At 24.3% G+C, this 13,010-nt stretch overlaps 6 protein-coding genes across 6 annotated transcripts; 4 read left to right on the forward strand and 2 right to left on the reverse strand.

The window, feature by feature from the left end:
* Positions 1-69: 69 nt before the first annotated feature.
* On the reverse strand, positions 70-1,036 carry DICPUDRAFT_74466 (uncharacterized protein; the record flags this gene model as incomplete). The annotated part of the gene is made up of 2 exons (XM_003283458.1): positions 70-845; positions 1,000-1,036. The coding sequence occupies 2 exons, from the start codon at positions 1,034-1,036 to the stop codon at positions 70-72; spliced, it is 813 nt and encodes a 270-aa protein (XP_003283506.1).
* Positions 1,037-1,274: 238 nt separating this feature from the next.
* On the forward strand, positions 1,275-2,592 carry DICPUDRAFT_74467 (uncharacterized protein; the record flags this gene model as incomplete). Its single annotated transcript, XM_003283423.1, has 4 exons — positions 1,275-1,366; positions 1,456-1,837; positions 1,921-2,085; positions 2,173-2,592. 4 exons carry the CDS (start codon positions 1,275-1,277, stop codon positions 2,590-2,592), a joined length of 1,059 nt encoding a protein of 352 aa, XP_003283471.1.
* A 351-nt stretch (positions 2,593-2,943) lies between these two features.
* Positions 2,944-5,431, forward strand: DICPUDRAFT_44848 (uncharacterized protein; the record flags this gene model as incomplete). The annotated part of the gene is made up of 6 exons (XM_003283424.1): positions 2,944-3,347; positions 3,480-3,565; positions 3,644-4,419; positions 4,519-4,849; positions 4,926-4,967; positions 5,034-5,431. 6 exons carry the CDS (start codon positions 2,944-2,946, stop codon positions 5,342-5,344), a joined length of 1,950 nt encoding a protein of 649 aa, XP_003283472.1. The 3' UTR covers positions 5,345-5,431.
* A 425-nt stretch (positions 5,432-5,856) lies between these two features.
* On the forward strand, positions 5,857-7,399 carry DICPUDRAFT_52316 (uncharacterized protein; the record flags this gene model as incomplete). The annotated part of the gene is made up of 5 exons (XM_003283425.1): positions 5,857-5,944; positions 6,023-6,181; positions 6,280-6,405; positions 6,489-6,920; positions 6,995-7,399. The coding sequence occupies 5 exons, from the start codon at positions 5,857-5,859 to the stop codon at positions 7,339-7,341; spliced, it is 1,152 nt and encodes a 383-aa protein (XP_003283473.1). The 3' UTR covers positions 7,342-7,399.
* A 938-nt stretch (positions 7,400-8,337) lies between these two features.
* Positions 8,338-11,287, forward strand: DICPUDRAFT_93469 (uncharacterized protein). Its single transcript, XM_003283426.1, has 2 exons — positions 8,338-9,875; positions 9,951-11,287. The coding sequence occupies exons 1-2, from the start codon at positions 8,580-8,582 to the stop codon at positions 11,241-11,243; spliced, it is 2,589 nt and encodes an 862-aa protein (XP_003283474.1). The 5' UTR covers positions 8,338-8,579; the 3' UTR covers positions 11,244-11,287.
* A 12-nt stretch (positions 11,288-11,299) lies between these two features.
* On the reverse strand, positions 11,300-12,101 carry DICPUDRAFT_147171 (uncharacterized protein; the record flags this gene model as incomplete). Its single annotated transcript, XM_003283459.1, has 3 exons — positions 11,300-11,502; positions 11,568-11,639; positions 11,702-12,101. 3 exons carry the CDS (start codon positions 12,099-12,101, stop codon positions 11,300-11,302), a joined length of 675 nt encoding a protein of 224 aa, XP_003283507.1.
* Positions 12,102-13,010: the final 909 nt, after the last annotated feature.

Genomic DNA, 13,010 nt, shown 5'->3' on the forward strand with positions numbered 1-13,010 from the left:
AATTAAAAATTAACAGTAGTGTGTGTATTTGATTTAAAATTATTGTTTTATTTTTATTTTTTATATTTATTATAATTCGTCGGAGGTTGGTTTAATTATTTGTTTCTTTTTTAAATTATCGTTTTCAAAGATTACTTCGGCACCTCTTACAGTCCATTTATCGTCACTAGCATATAAATTTAATAAAATATTTGCTTTGCCTTTTGGGCCTTGAATTGGAATGGCTATATCTGATGTTGATTCGCCATAAATAATTGGGAAAATTCTATTTTTGTATGGTACTAATAATGGAAGATATTGTGATGGGAGTTTTGAGAGTTGTTCAGATAATGGGAGTTCGACAATATCATCATAGATTTCTTGTAAAATACCTTTATTAAGATGTTCTTTTTCTTTTGGTGTTAATTTATCTAATTCGATGACTTGTTTATTTCCAACACCAAGTTTTTGGAGGAACCATTGGTGATCGTAAAATTGACCTGGAGTGAAATCGATTGGTGCAAATTTTAATCTAAAATCTCTCTTTAATTCGACAATTGGTGTTTTTGATTGTGGTGGTGGTGATGAAAGTGTAATTTGTTGACCTAATGCATTCATAACCTCTCTATCTTGAATGACGGTTTGGAATACTGGATATAAAACTTCATTCCATGATTGATCAACAATTGATTCTGTAGTTGAGTTTTCACCCTTATAATAGGCCATTGCCGAGTTTGTACAATCATATGTAATTTTGGTAACTGCTGTAAATAATAAAAATTTAACAAAACGGCTACCTCTTTTTCTGTTTGAATCTTTAGTTAAAACCTGTTCTTGTGTGATTGAAAAAGATGAAAAGTTTCTAACTATATTTAACAAATGAATTAATCAATCATATTTCATCAAGTGGGTGTGTATAAAAATAAAAAATTTATTAAGCAAAAAATGAAAAAAAAAAAAAAAAAAAAAAAAAAATTAGTTTAAACAATTCCAATTACAGTTTTCTATTTTAATATTTACCAAATCTTTGATTAAAAAGTCTTTTAAATGAGTTCATTTTTTATGAATATATAAATATAGATAAATATAGATAAAGAGATAAAATTAAATGAAGTAAAACAAAAAAAAATAAATGAAAAAAAAAAAAATTAAAAAAAAAATTAAAAAAAAAAAAAAAAATGTTTTTTTTATTTAATTTTTTACTCATTTTTTATTTTTCACATATTTTTTATTTTTTTTTTGTATAGTAATATTATTTTTCATAATTTTTATGAAAAAACTAAAAATAAAATAAAATGATATTTGATGTATTTACATCAATTTTACCAATGTCCATGATTATGCTTGGGTGTTGTAGCAATGTTGTAACATTAGAATTAATTATAAAGTAAATATTAAATTAAAATATGTGCACAGTTGGGCAGGGGTCCATATGTTTGTCACAAATTACTGACTGAATTACTTATTTTTAAAAAGAGAATCTTCATCACACGCAGTTTTAGTAACATTTTTTCAATTTTTGACTGTGGCAATTATTGCATTTTTTGTTAATGTAATTTGGAAAGTAAAATATGGCATAATACCAATACCGATTGGATTCCGTGAGAGAAAAATACCCATGACTACCTATTTTTTAATGGTATCAATATTTTTTATATTATCAGTTTTAAATAATAAAGCATTGGACTATGATATACCAGTACCATTCCATATGATTTTTAGATCCTCATCATTATTATCAACCATTTTCATTGGTTCAATTTTCTACAAAAAGTCCTATAGCAAACAACAGGTTATTAGTTTATTTATGGTCACCTTAGGTATTATTTTTGCAACATTTAACTCGATGCCAGATAGTGTAAATATTAACAAAATCATCATCATTATTATTATTATTATTTTATCTGACCATTAATTTTTTATTTTATTTTTTTATTTTAGAAAAAGGATATTTCGTTTGGACAAGAATCAAACGTTTTTAAATTTTCAATTGGAATTTTAATGCTTACCACAGCAATGTTTTTATCATCCATTTTAGGTTTAATTCAAGAGAGCACCTATAGACTTTATGGAAAAGACCGTCACTATGAAACTATTTTTTATTCTGTAATTATTTATTAGATGTATAAAAACATGTATAATGCATTATACTAATTTGGGTTTTTTTTTTTTTTTTTTTTTTAATCAATATAGCATTTATTATCATTACCATTCTTTTTATTTTTAAAGGACGATATTATACAACATATTCTAATTAATAATCAATCTCAATTATTAGAACTTCCATTTGGTTTGGGCGAATATCCATCATTATGGGTTTATTTAATTATCAATGTAATAACACAATATGTTTGTATTCAAGGTGTATTTATTTTAACTGGTAAAACCAGTACCCTCACTTGTACTTTAGTAATCAGTATCAGAAAGTTCATCAGCATTATTATCTCGGTAATCTATTTTAAAAACGATCTCACATTTTTATTATTCATAAGTACCTGTTTGGTATTTATCGGTACTTTTATGTATTCCACCGCCCCAAAAATTGAAAAAAAATCTCCCACTCCTGTCCAACTCCCAAAAAATACAAAAAAAGATAAAATTAAAACAAAATAGTAATAAATGTTTTTATTTTTAATTTTTTTTTTTTTTCTTATAATATTATAAAAATAGTAATTATTTATTTTTGTATAAAATAAAATTTTTTTTAATTTTTTTAATTTTTTTAATTTTTTGGGAAAATTTCAAGAAGTTTTAATTTTAACTTAAACTTATTTTTTTTATAAACAATACACATATTTGTATAATAAATAAATAATTATTGTTTTTTTTTATTTTCATTTTTTTTCATTTTTTTAAAAATTTTTTTTTTTTTTTTTAAAATTTTTTTCTCGATATCCAAATTTTTTTTATTTAAATTTTTTTTTTTTTTTTATATTTAATTATATTTTTAATATATTAAACATAATGTCAAACGAAACAGAACAATTATTCCTTTCAATTGGCTTAGACCAAAAGAGAGCCAAAGATACTCTTAAAAACGAAGCTCTTACCCAAACTTTAAAATCAATCATCACTGAAGCAGGTGTCACAACTTGTGATAAATCAATTGGTAACAACCTTTATTCATTAGCAGTTGGTAACATCAACTCACCAATTCGTGCAAATGTCTCAAAAGCTATTGCTGAAGAAAAAATCAAATCAGATCTCCAATTAAAGAGCGCTATTCAATTTTTAAAAGATAACACTTCATTTGACGAAGCTAAATTCAACAAAGATTGTGGTGTTGGTATTGTCATTACTGAAGAACAAATCCAAAAATCCATTGATGCCTTATTCGCTGAAAAAGCTGCTGAAATTTCAGAAAAGAAGTAATATTATAATTTATAATTAACAATCAAACTATCATCATTAATTATTCATTCTAACAACGATTTCTTTTTTTTTTTAAAAATTTGTTTTTTTTTTTAATTTTTAAATTTATTTAAATAAAATTTAAATAGATGGCACATCCCAATTGGTGATTTATTAAATCCATTAAAAAGAAACGAAGATCTCAAATGGGCTGATTTCAAAGTTGTTAAAACATGTAAGTATAATAACATCTTTAATTATTGGATTTTAAGAAATATTAACATTATAATCTTTTTTTCTTTTAATACTACAGTATTAGATAAAAAATTAGAAACCACTTTAGGTCCAAAAGTTGTTGAACAAAAAGAAAAGAAACAAGCTGCAACTCCAGTTCAAAAGGTTGAAGAAAAATTAGCAGCAATTACATTAACAGAAGATAAATCACTCCCAGCCGCCAAAAAAATTAAATTAAGAGATGCCTCACCAAAACTTGATGGTGTTAGAGTTGAAGTCAATGCTTGGTTACACCATGTCAGAAACCAAAAGAAAATTGTTTTCTTAGAACTCCGTGATGGTACTGGTTTCCTTCAATGTGTTATGGGTGGTAATTTAGTTCATCCATCAATTGTTGAACAACTTAAACGTGAAGCTACCGTTAAAATCATTGGTACTCTCAGTATCCCACCAGCTGGTAAAACTTGCCCAGGTGGTGTAGAATTAAACGCTGATTATTGGGAATTACTTGGTTCATCAAGTGCCGATTTAGAAGGTATTATCAATACTGAATCAAATGTTGATCAACAACTCGATCAACGTCACATTCTCCTTAGAGGTACCCGTGCTAGTAGCATTATGAAAATTAGATCCATTGCATTACAAGCTTTCAGAGAACATTTCTATCACAATGGTTATTTCGAAATGAATCCACCAACTTTAGTTAACACTTTCTGTGAAGGTGGTTCTGAACTTTTCACTTTAGATTACTTTGGTACACCAGCTTACTTAACCCAATCATCACAATTATATTTAGAAACTATGTGTCCAGTTGTTGGTGATGTTTTCTGTATTGCCCAATCATATCGTAGTGAAGTAAGTAATATTATGGTTTATTATAATAAACAAATAAATAACAATAATATGATGTTATAGAAAAATATATTAATGTATTTTTTTAATTTATAATTTTAGAAAGCACGTACTCGTCGTCATTTAAGTGAGTTCACTCATTTAGAAGCTGAAATGCCATTTATTACATTCGAAGATCTTACTGATAGAATCGAATTTTTAATTTGTGATGTTGTTGAACGTATGCTCAAGATTGATGGTGATCTCGTCCGTTCAATTAAAGAAGATGTCGCTGTACCAAAGAGACCATTCATGAGAATGGACTATAAAGAAGCCATTGAATATTGTGTTAAGAATGGTATCAAAAAAGTTAACGAAGATGGTACTGAATCCGATTTCCAATTTGGTGATGATATTCCAGAAGCTCAAGAACGTAAAATGAATGACCAAATTGGTAAGTTAATAACATATAAATTTAAAAATAGTGATATAATTTATAGATTTACTAATTATTTTATTTTCTGCTTTAGGTTGCCCAATTTTCTTACGTCGTTTCCCACATGCCATGAAAGGTAAATATCTTTTTTTATTTTATTTTTTTTATTTTTATATCATATTAATTCTATTTATTTAATTAGCTTTCTACATGAAGAGATGTCCAGAAGATAAAGAATTAACCGAATCACTTGATCTTTTAATGCCAGGTGTTGGTGAAATTGTTGGTGGAAGTATGAGAATTTCAGACTATGATGAATTATTAAATGCCTACAAGAGAGAAGAGCTCGATGCTGAACAATACTATTGGTTCACCGATCAAAGAAAATATGGTTCCGGTCAAACTGGTGGTTATGGTTTAGGTGTTGAACGTTTCCTTACCTGGATCTTAGGTCTCCCACATATTAGAGATGTTTGTTCATACCCACGTTTCACTGGTCGTTGTCACCCATAAACAAATATAAAATAAATAATATAAATTAAAAATAAAATTTAATGTTTTAAATGATATAAAATGATTTTTTATTTCATTTAATAATATAAACTTTTTTTTTTTTTAATCGTTTATTTGTGATTAATTTTTTATATTTAGAAAATAACATTTTTTTATTTCATTATCAAAACCATAGTTAATGTTATATTAATAAATCCTTTCCTATATTTTCTTTTTTTTAATTAAAAAGACCTATCTTAATCAAATGGGGTAAGTGTTTCCCAAAAATAAATTATTAAAACACATCATCACCAAATAAAAAAAAATTTAAAAAATATTTTTTTTTTTTTTTTTTAAATTCCTTTTTTTTTAAAATTTTTTTTTTTATCATTTTCTTTTTTTTTATATTTATCCATTTATCTTTCTTTATTTTTTTATTTTTTTTTTATATAAATCTATTTTCTTTTAACCTATTTCGACTATTTAGGATAAAACAATTTAGATTGTTTGTAATATAATATATACATAACAAAATGTTGATGGTATCACAACTTAAAAAGTTTGATGCATATCCAAAAACAGTCGACGATTTTAGAGTTAAAACATTTACTGGTGCTATAGGTAAGATAGAAACTATGGTTTATAAGATATAGCTGTTATAGTACTAATATGTTTAAAAATATAAATATCATATTATAGTATCAATTGTTGGAGGAATTTTTATATTATGGTTATTCTTTTCACAAGTAACATTATATTTTTCAACAGATATTCATCATGAGTTATTTGTAGATACAACCCGTGGTGAAAAATTAAAAATTAATATGGATATTACTTTCCATCACTTACCATGCGCATGTAAGTATTTTATTATTTTACTACTAACATCATTGTGGATATTTAGATATCTAGTTTATATTGGAAAAGATTTAGCTAATAATTTAACATATATATAGATTTAAGTTTGGATGCTATGGATGTTTCAGGTGAACATCAATTTGATGTAGCACATAATATATTTAAAAAAAGATTATCATCTACAGGTCAACCAATTATTGAACAACCACCAATTAGAGAAGAAGGTAATATATTCAAATAATCATCAATTAGGTTCAAATCAAATAATTAATATTTTTTTTAAATTTTTATTTTTTTATTTTTACAGAAATTAATAAAAAAATTGTAAAGAATGAAAATGATGTTCAAGGATGTGGAAGTTGTTATGGTGCAGAGGATCCAGCAAGAGGGATTCCATGTTGTAATACTTGCGAAGAGGTTAGAAATGCTTATAGTAAAAAAGGTTGGGGATTAGATCCAAGTACCGTTTCTCAATGTCTTAGAGAAGGTTTCACTAAAAACATTGTTGAACAAAATGGTGAAGGTTGTCAGGTTTATGGTTTTATTCTTGTAAATAAAGTAGCTGGTAATTTCCATTTTGCACCAGGCAAAAGTTTCCAACAACATCATATGCACGTTCATGATCTTCAACCATTTAAAGACGGCCAATTCAATATGAGCCACACTATTAACAAACTTGCAGTTGGTAATGAATTCCCAGGTATCAAAAATCCATTAGATGAGGTTACTAAAACTGAAGGTAAGTTTCTTTAATAAAAAAACCTAATAGTACTAAATATTAATTTCCTTTTTTTTTTTTTATTCTATTTTTAGTTGCTGGTGTTGGTATGTTCCAATATTTTATTAAAATAGTTCCAACAATTTACGAAGGTTTAAATGGTAACAGAATTGCCACCAATCAATATTCAGTTACTGAACATTATCGTTTATTAGCCAAAAAAGGTGAAGAGCCAACTGGTTTACCAGGATTATTCTTTATGTATGATCTTTCACCAATTATGATGAAGGTATCAGAAAAAGGAAAATCATTTGCCTCATTCCTCACCAATGTTTGTGCTATCATCGGTGGTGTATTCACTGTCTTTGGTATTTTTGATTCATTTATTTACTATTCAACTAAAAACCTCAAAAAGAAAATTGATTTAGGTAAAGCTTATTAATAAAATAAATATAATAAAAACAAATAAAAAAATTTCAAAAAAAAAATTCATTCAAAGCAACAATCTATTTTTATCAATTTTATTTTTTCTTTTTTCTTTTTCTTTTTTTTTTAAATCATTTTTTAATTATCCCTATATATAAAATTTTATTCAATTAAAAGAATTCATTATATTTGCATATTAAATCATAAAAAATATTTTAAAGTTATTGATCTGCAGAGTGAAAAATTTAAAAAAAAAAAACCACACTTTTTTTATATGTAAAAAATATTTATTGAAAATACTAAAATGATTTATTATTGTTAAAATTAACATATATATATATGTAATTACCCCTTTTTAGTGTTAAAAAAAACAGATAAAAAGTTATTGACAATTTATATACAAATTTAATATTTATTTGGAATTTTTTTAATGTGGATAAATGAATTTTTTTTTTATGGGGGATATCCTCAAAAAAAAATTTGTGTGTATAACCAACACATTTACATATTTGATTTTGTTGGATTATTATTATTATATTTTTTTTTTTAATATTATTTTTTGTTTTGTATTTATTTCATTTTTTTTTTAATTTTTTTAGTTATCTATTAGTGTTATACATACATATTTTAATATAAAATAATTTTAAATAATTTTTAAAAGTTACTATTAATATATAATATTCAAACACAATTGATTATTTTTATTTTTTTTTGAACACTACTTCAGTATATAGTATTATTAATAGTTTAAAATATATATAAATAAACTCACACAATCATCAAATCACATAAATATTTATCTATTAAATTAAATAATTAAATAATCAAATTAAATCATAATAAATCATTATTTAATCATAATTAATCATATTTTGTTATTGTTATTGTTGCTATTGTTTATATAAATCTAATTAAAATCTAATTTTTTTTTTTTTTGTTTTTTTTTTTTATTAACACCTTTTAAATTATTTTTTATTATTCTTTTATAATCATTTAATTAACAACAATAAAAAAAATAGTAACACTAATTCATATATCATTACTAGAAATAATAATAAATAATAAAGTTACTTTTAATCAATTCTATAAAATAATTATTTATCAATAAATATAAAATTATAACTATAAAAAAATTTAATAAAAAAAAAAAAAAATAATATAATTAATTATATTATTAAAAAAAATAATAATATAGTTTTTAATTTATAGTTTTTTTACATTAGTTTAAATAGTACAACTAAAAAGTTAAATAAAATGGATAGATTGTTAACTTGTCCAAATTGTTTAAACATATATAATAAACCCAGAAAATTAGAATGTGAACATATTCTTTGTACAAAATGCATTGAAAAAATTTATAACCCTGGAGTAACACCAATTATAAAGTGCCCAATTTGTAATATACATTCAATGGTAATAACATCAATTAACAATACTTTCCCAGTTGTCCAATGTGTAGAGGAATTGGTTTATTATAGATCACAAGATAAAAGGAAAGATGATGATTTGATAAGTACTACACCATTATCAGCTTCCCTTAACAAAACAACTACAACTACAACCACAACCACAAGTACCAGTAGTCTTTCTCAAAGAAATTTACTTACATCACCGATTTTAATCAGTACTTCACCAAAACTAAGTCCAACTTCACCATCACTTCAATCAAAACAATCAAATATTCAACTATCACCACAAAGGGCCAGTACTATTAGCAATAATGTCTTAAAACCACCATTAAAACTAAAAGCTATCTCGAGCCCACCTATCGCCCCAGTAGTTTGTAAACCAGAAAAGTGCAATACTTTATTAAATGATAAAAATAGACCAGTTTTAATTTCATCCGATATTGTTCAAACACCAAGAATTAATGACTCAACTGTTCAACAGTTATCAAAGTGCCCCGAACATACCAAGAACTTTTCAAATTTTTGCCTCGAATGTGATGTCCCAGTTTGTATTGATTGCACAACAAATAACCATAGCAACCATACATTTAGCTGTATTTTGTCGGAAGCAGAGAAAAGAATAGGCGATATAGAATCTACAATTATTACAATGTCATTGTCCCCAAATAGATTGCTAAACAAAAAGAATAAGATAGAAAAAATAATAAATGAAAGTTCATTAGTTTTACAAGAAACTAAACAGAAAATATCAAATGACATTGACCTAATGATTGAAAATTTAAAAGAAAGAAAGCAAACATTAATTAATCAAATCGAAAAAGAGCATCAAGACCAAAAAGTAGAATTATCTGAACAAATTACAACAATTCACTCAACAATAAATGAAATTCAAAACAACAATACGATTGCCCAAGGTATTGTTTCATTGTATCTATCTCAAGTTGAAAATGAAGCAATTTGTTCATCATTATTAAAAAAGCATAATGACCTAAAGAAATTGGAGCAACTTTCTGATAACCTTGCCAATAACATTGAAGTTAATGCAGAGTATAAATGGGACCCAGATTTCCATTTCCCTCAACTTTTTGCTAGATCTAATGGAGAAAAAACCACTGTTGTGTATAGAACAAAAAGAACTTCAGTTAATATATCATCATCACCATTAAATACACCTCCAACTCCATCTTTTATAACTAACCTAACTAATGGTCTAAAGAAATCGAATGGATCACCAAAGGCCAACTCTCCACTTATGTCTCAATCCATGTCATCAATACCCAATGACTCATCTAGTTCAACACCAACCATGGTTAAACCATCAATTAATCAATCTTCACCAGGTGTACAATCTACAACCCAAATTATGATTAACAATTCAAATAATCAAAATAATACCCCAAGTTCACCAAATGGCCCTGCTAAAATCCAATTGAAAAACCCAGTATTTGGTAAGATATTAACTAGAAAAGAATCAATCTCAACTGGATGTAGACAATTTATATATGGTTTCTCGGATGAACAAGTAGAAATTTATGATAATATTACTAAAATTTGGAGACCTGGATCAAAAATTTTAAAAAAAACAACCGAATATTCAACTATTTTCGATAACAATTCTACTGTTTATAGATTTGGTGGCAAAGAGTGCCCACAAGATATTTACAAATATAGTATAGATAAAGACTGGTGGGAGCTTAGCTCCATTAAAATTCCATCAAAAAGAAATGGTCACTGTTGTTTGTTTGATGGTAATAAACTAATATATTTAATAGGTGGTGCAGAAACAGACTCTTCAAAACTATTAGAGGTATATAACATAGAAAATCAAACATGGAAAAGATTAGCATCAATGAAAAATGGTCGTAGTTATTTCAATGCTTTTTATCATCCCTCAAAAAAGTGCATCTATGTTATTGATGGATATGTAAACAAAGATAAAAAATCATCTGTCGAAATGTATAGTATCGAAAAGAACCAATGGAATGTTGTTTGTGATATAGATCAACCAAGATATTTTAGTGGTGTTTCTTTTGATGGCTCAAGATATATAAACATTATTGGAGGTATAGATAGAAGGTCATCAAGAGATTTAAAAAATATGGAAAGATTTGATACAAAAACCAACAAATGGGAAGTTCTTCAAAATGAAACCCATAGATCTGCTCTTTCACACACATCAAGCACAATGAATCTTGTAGTTCAATCACCTCAAATGTTAAAGAAAACAAATTCATTCTCCTCAATCTCATCACAGTCATCCCAATCCTCATCCCACTCATCACCATTATTAAATACAGAAAATGAAGTAACCAATCCAACAGAAAAAATTCAATTCTTTAATTCAACATTTTTCGATGGTGAACAACATATCTACTTTTATGGTATAAATATAGAAGAGAACTCTCCATTACTTTATAAATTTAGTATTAAAACAAAGAAATTTGAAAAAATTATAATTGAAAATACAAAATTAGATTTATTTAGCCAATTAATTTTTGTTTCCAAATAAATATAAACAATAAAAGCTATGAAACTATAAAACTTAAAAACTATAACTTTTTTTTTTTATTTATTAATAATTTTTTTCTTTTTAATTATCCACATTTTCGATCCTACAAGCTCGTATTCGAAATCATTCTCTTCTAATAATACAAAAAACTTTTTAGAGTCATATAATTTTCTTCCATAGGCCATTAACATAAAACTATTTTCTTTATTATCCATCAATTGACGTAATGTTAACATTAATTTTTCAAAATACATAACATCTATTAAAAAAAAAAACTAATTAGTAAAACAAACTTTTTCTTTGGGAAATATCGACACAACTTACATAATAAAATATCACTTGCTATAACAATATCAAAATTTTTATCATTTTCTTCGAATGTATCGCCCCATGTATCTATAAGAAAAAAATATATTTTTTAGTATGTGGTAACTTTAAACTATAATTTTTTTACCTACGTGGAATGTGTCTAAAATTAATATTATTTAATGATTTGTTGTATTCGATATTTTCTGAAATTTCTGGATTATTATAATCACTCGAGGTGACATCAAAACCTTTTGCGTTTAAAAAAATTGATAATATACCTGTTGCAGAACCAAGTTCAATTATTTTTTTATTTTCAAATTTTTCTTTATGTGCTAAAATATAATCAATGATGGTATATGTTGATGGCCAAATGTATCCTGCATTGGTTGTGCTAAAATGAAATTCTCTAATTTTAATAGTTTTATCATAAATCTCTAATGTTTTTTCTTCAAAAACTTGTTCAATTTCTTTATTTTCATTTTTATTATTTTCATTCTCATCCTCTGAATCAGAGTTTGTCATTTTTGCAAAATCTGATAAGTCAAACATATTTTCTTCTTTTTATAAAACTCTGGCAATAAAAAAAACTATAATAATAAATAAATAAAAAAAAAAACGAAAAAAATAAAAAAAAGTTTTTATTTTTTTATTTTTTAACTTAATTATTTTTTTTATAATTTAATATCATTTTAATTTTATTTTCTATAAATCTTTGCTTTATTAATTTTTTATTATTCTTTATTTATTTATTATTTTAAATTTTATTTTTATTATTGGCTTTTTTTTTTTTTTTTTTTTTTTAAAAAATAAATGGTTAATAATTCTCCAATAAAAACTATATTTTACTTTTTAAAAAGTAAAAAAAATGAAATCAGTTATATATAGGTAAATCATTTTGAAAATTAAAAAAAATAAAATAAAAAAATATATTACTTCTTTTTTTATTTATTAGAAAATATAAAAATAAAAATTAAATATAAAAATCTTTTAGAATTAATAAAAATAAAAAAAATAAAAAACTAATTTTAAAAAAAAAAAATAAAATAAAATATATTTATAAATTAAATTTAAAAGAAAATTTTTTTTTTTTAAAATCTAAAAAAAGAAAATAGATATAATATTGGTTTCAATCTTTTTAATTGATATAATAAAATACCCAAATATTAAAAAAAACCTAAAAAAATTAAGAATTAGACAACAGATCGATTTAAATAATATAATTTAATTGAAAAATAAATTCAAGAAATAAAAAAAAATAAAAAAATGGAATTATTATTTTTCATATTATTGATTTCTCTATAAATTGAAGATAAAAAACTTTATTTTTCATTTTTCTAAAAAATTTCTTTGTAGTAACAAATAAATAATAACAAAAAAAGGAAAACTATAAAGAATAAAATCTAATAAATAATTTAAAATAATAATTTAACAACAAAATAAAAACAATAAAATAATATA

This window comes from Dictyostelium purpureum (assembly GCF_000190715.1).
Source record: "Dictyostelium purpureum unplaced genomic scaffold DICPUscaffold_8, whole genome shotgun sequence".
Lineage (NCBI taxonomy): Eukaryota > Evosea > Eumycetozoa > Dictyosteliales > Dictyosteliaceae > Dictyostelium > Dictyostelium purpureum.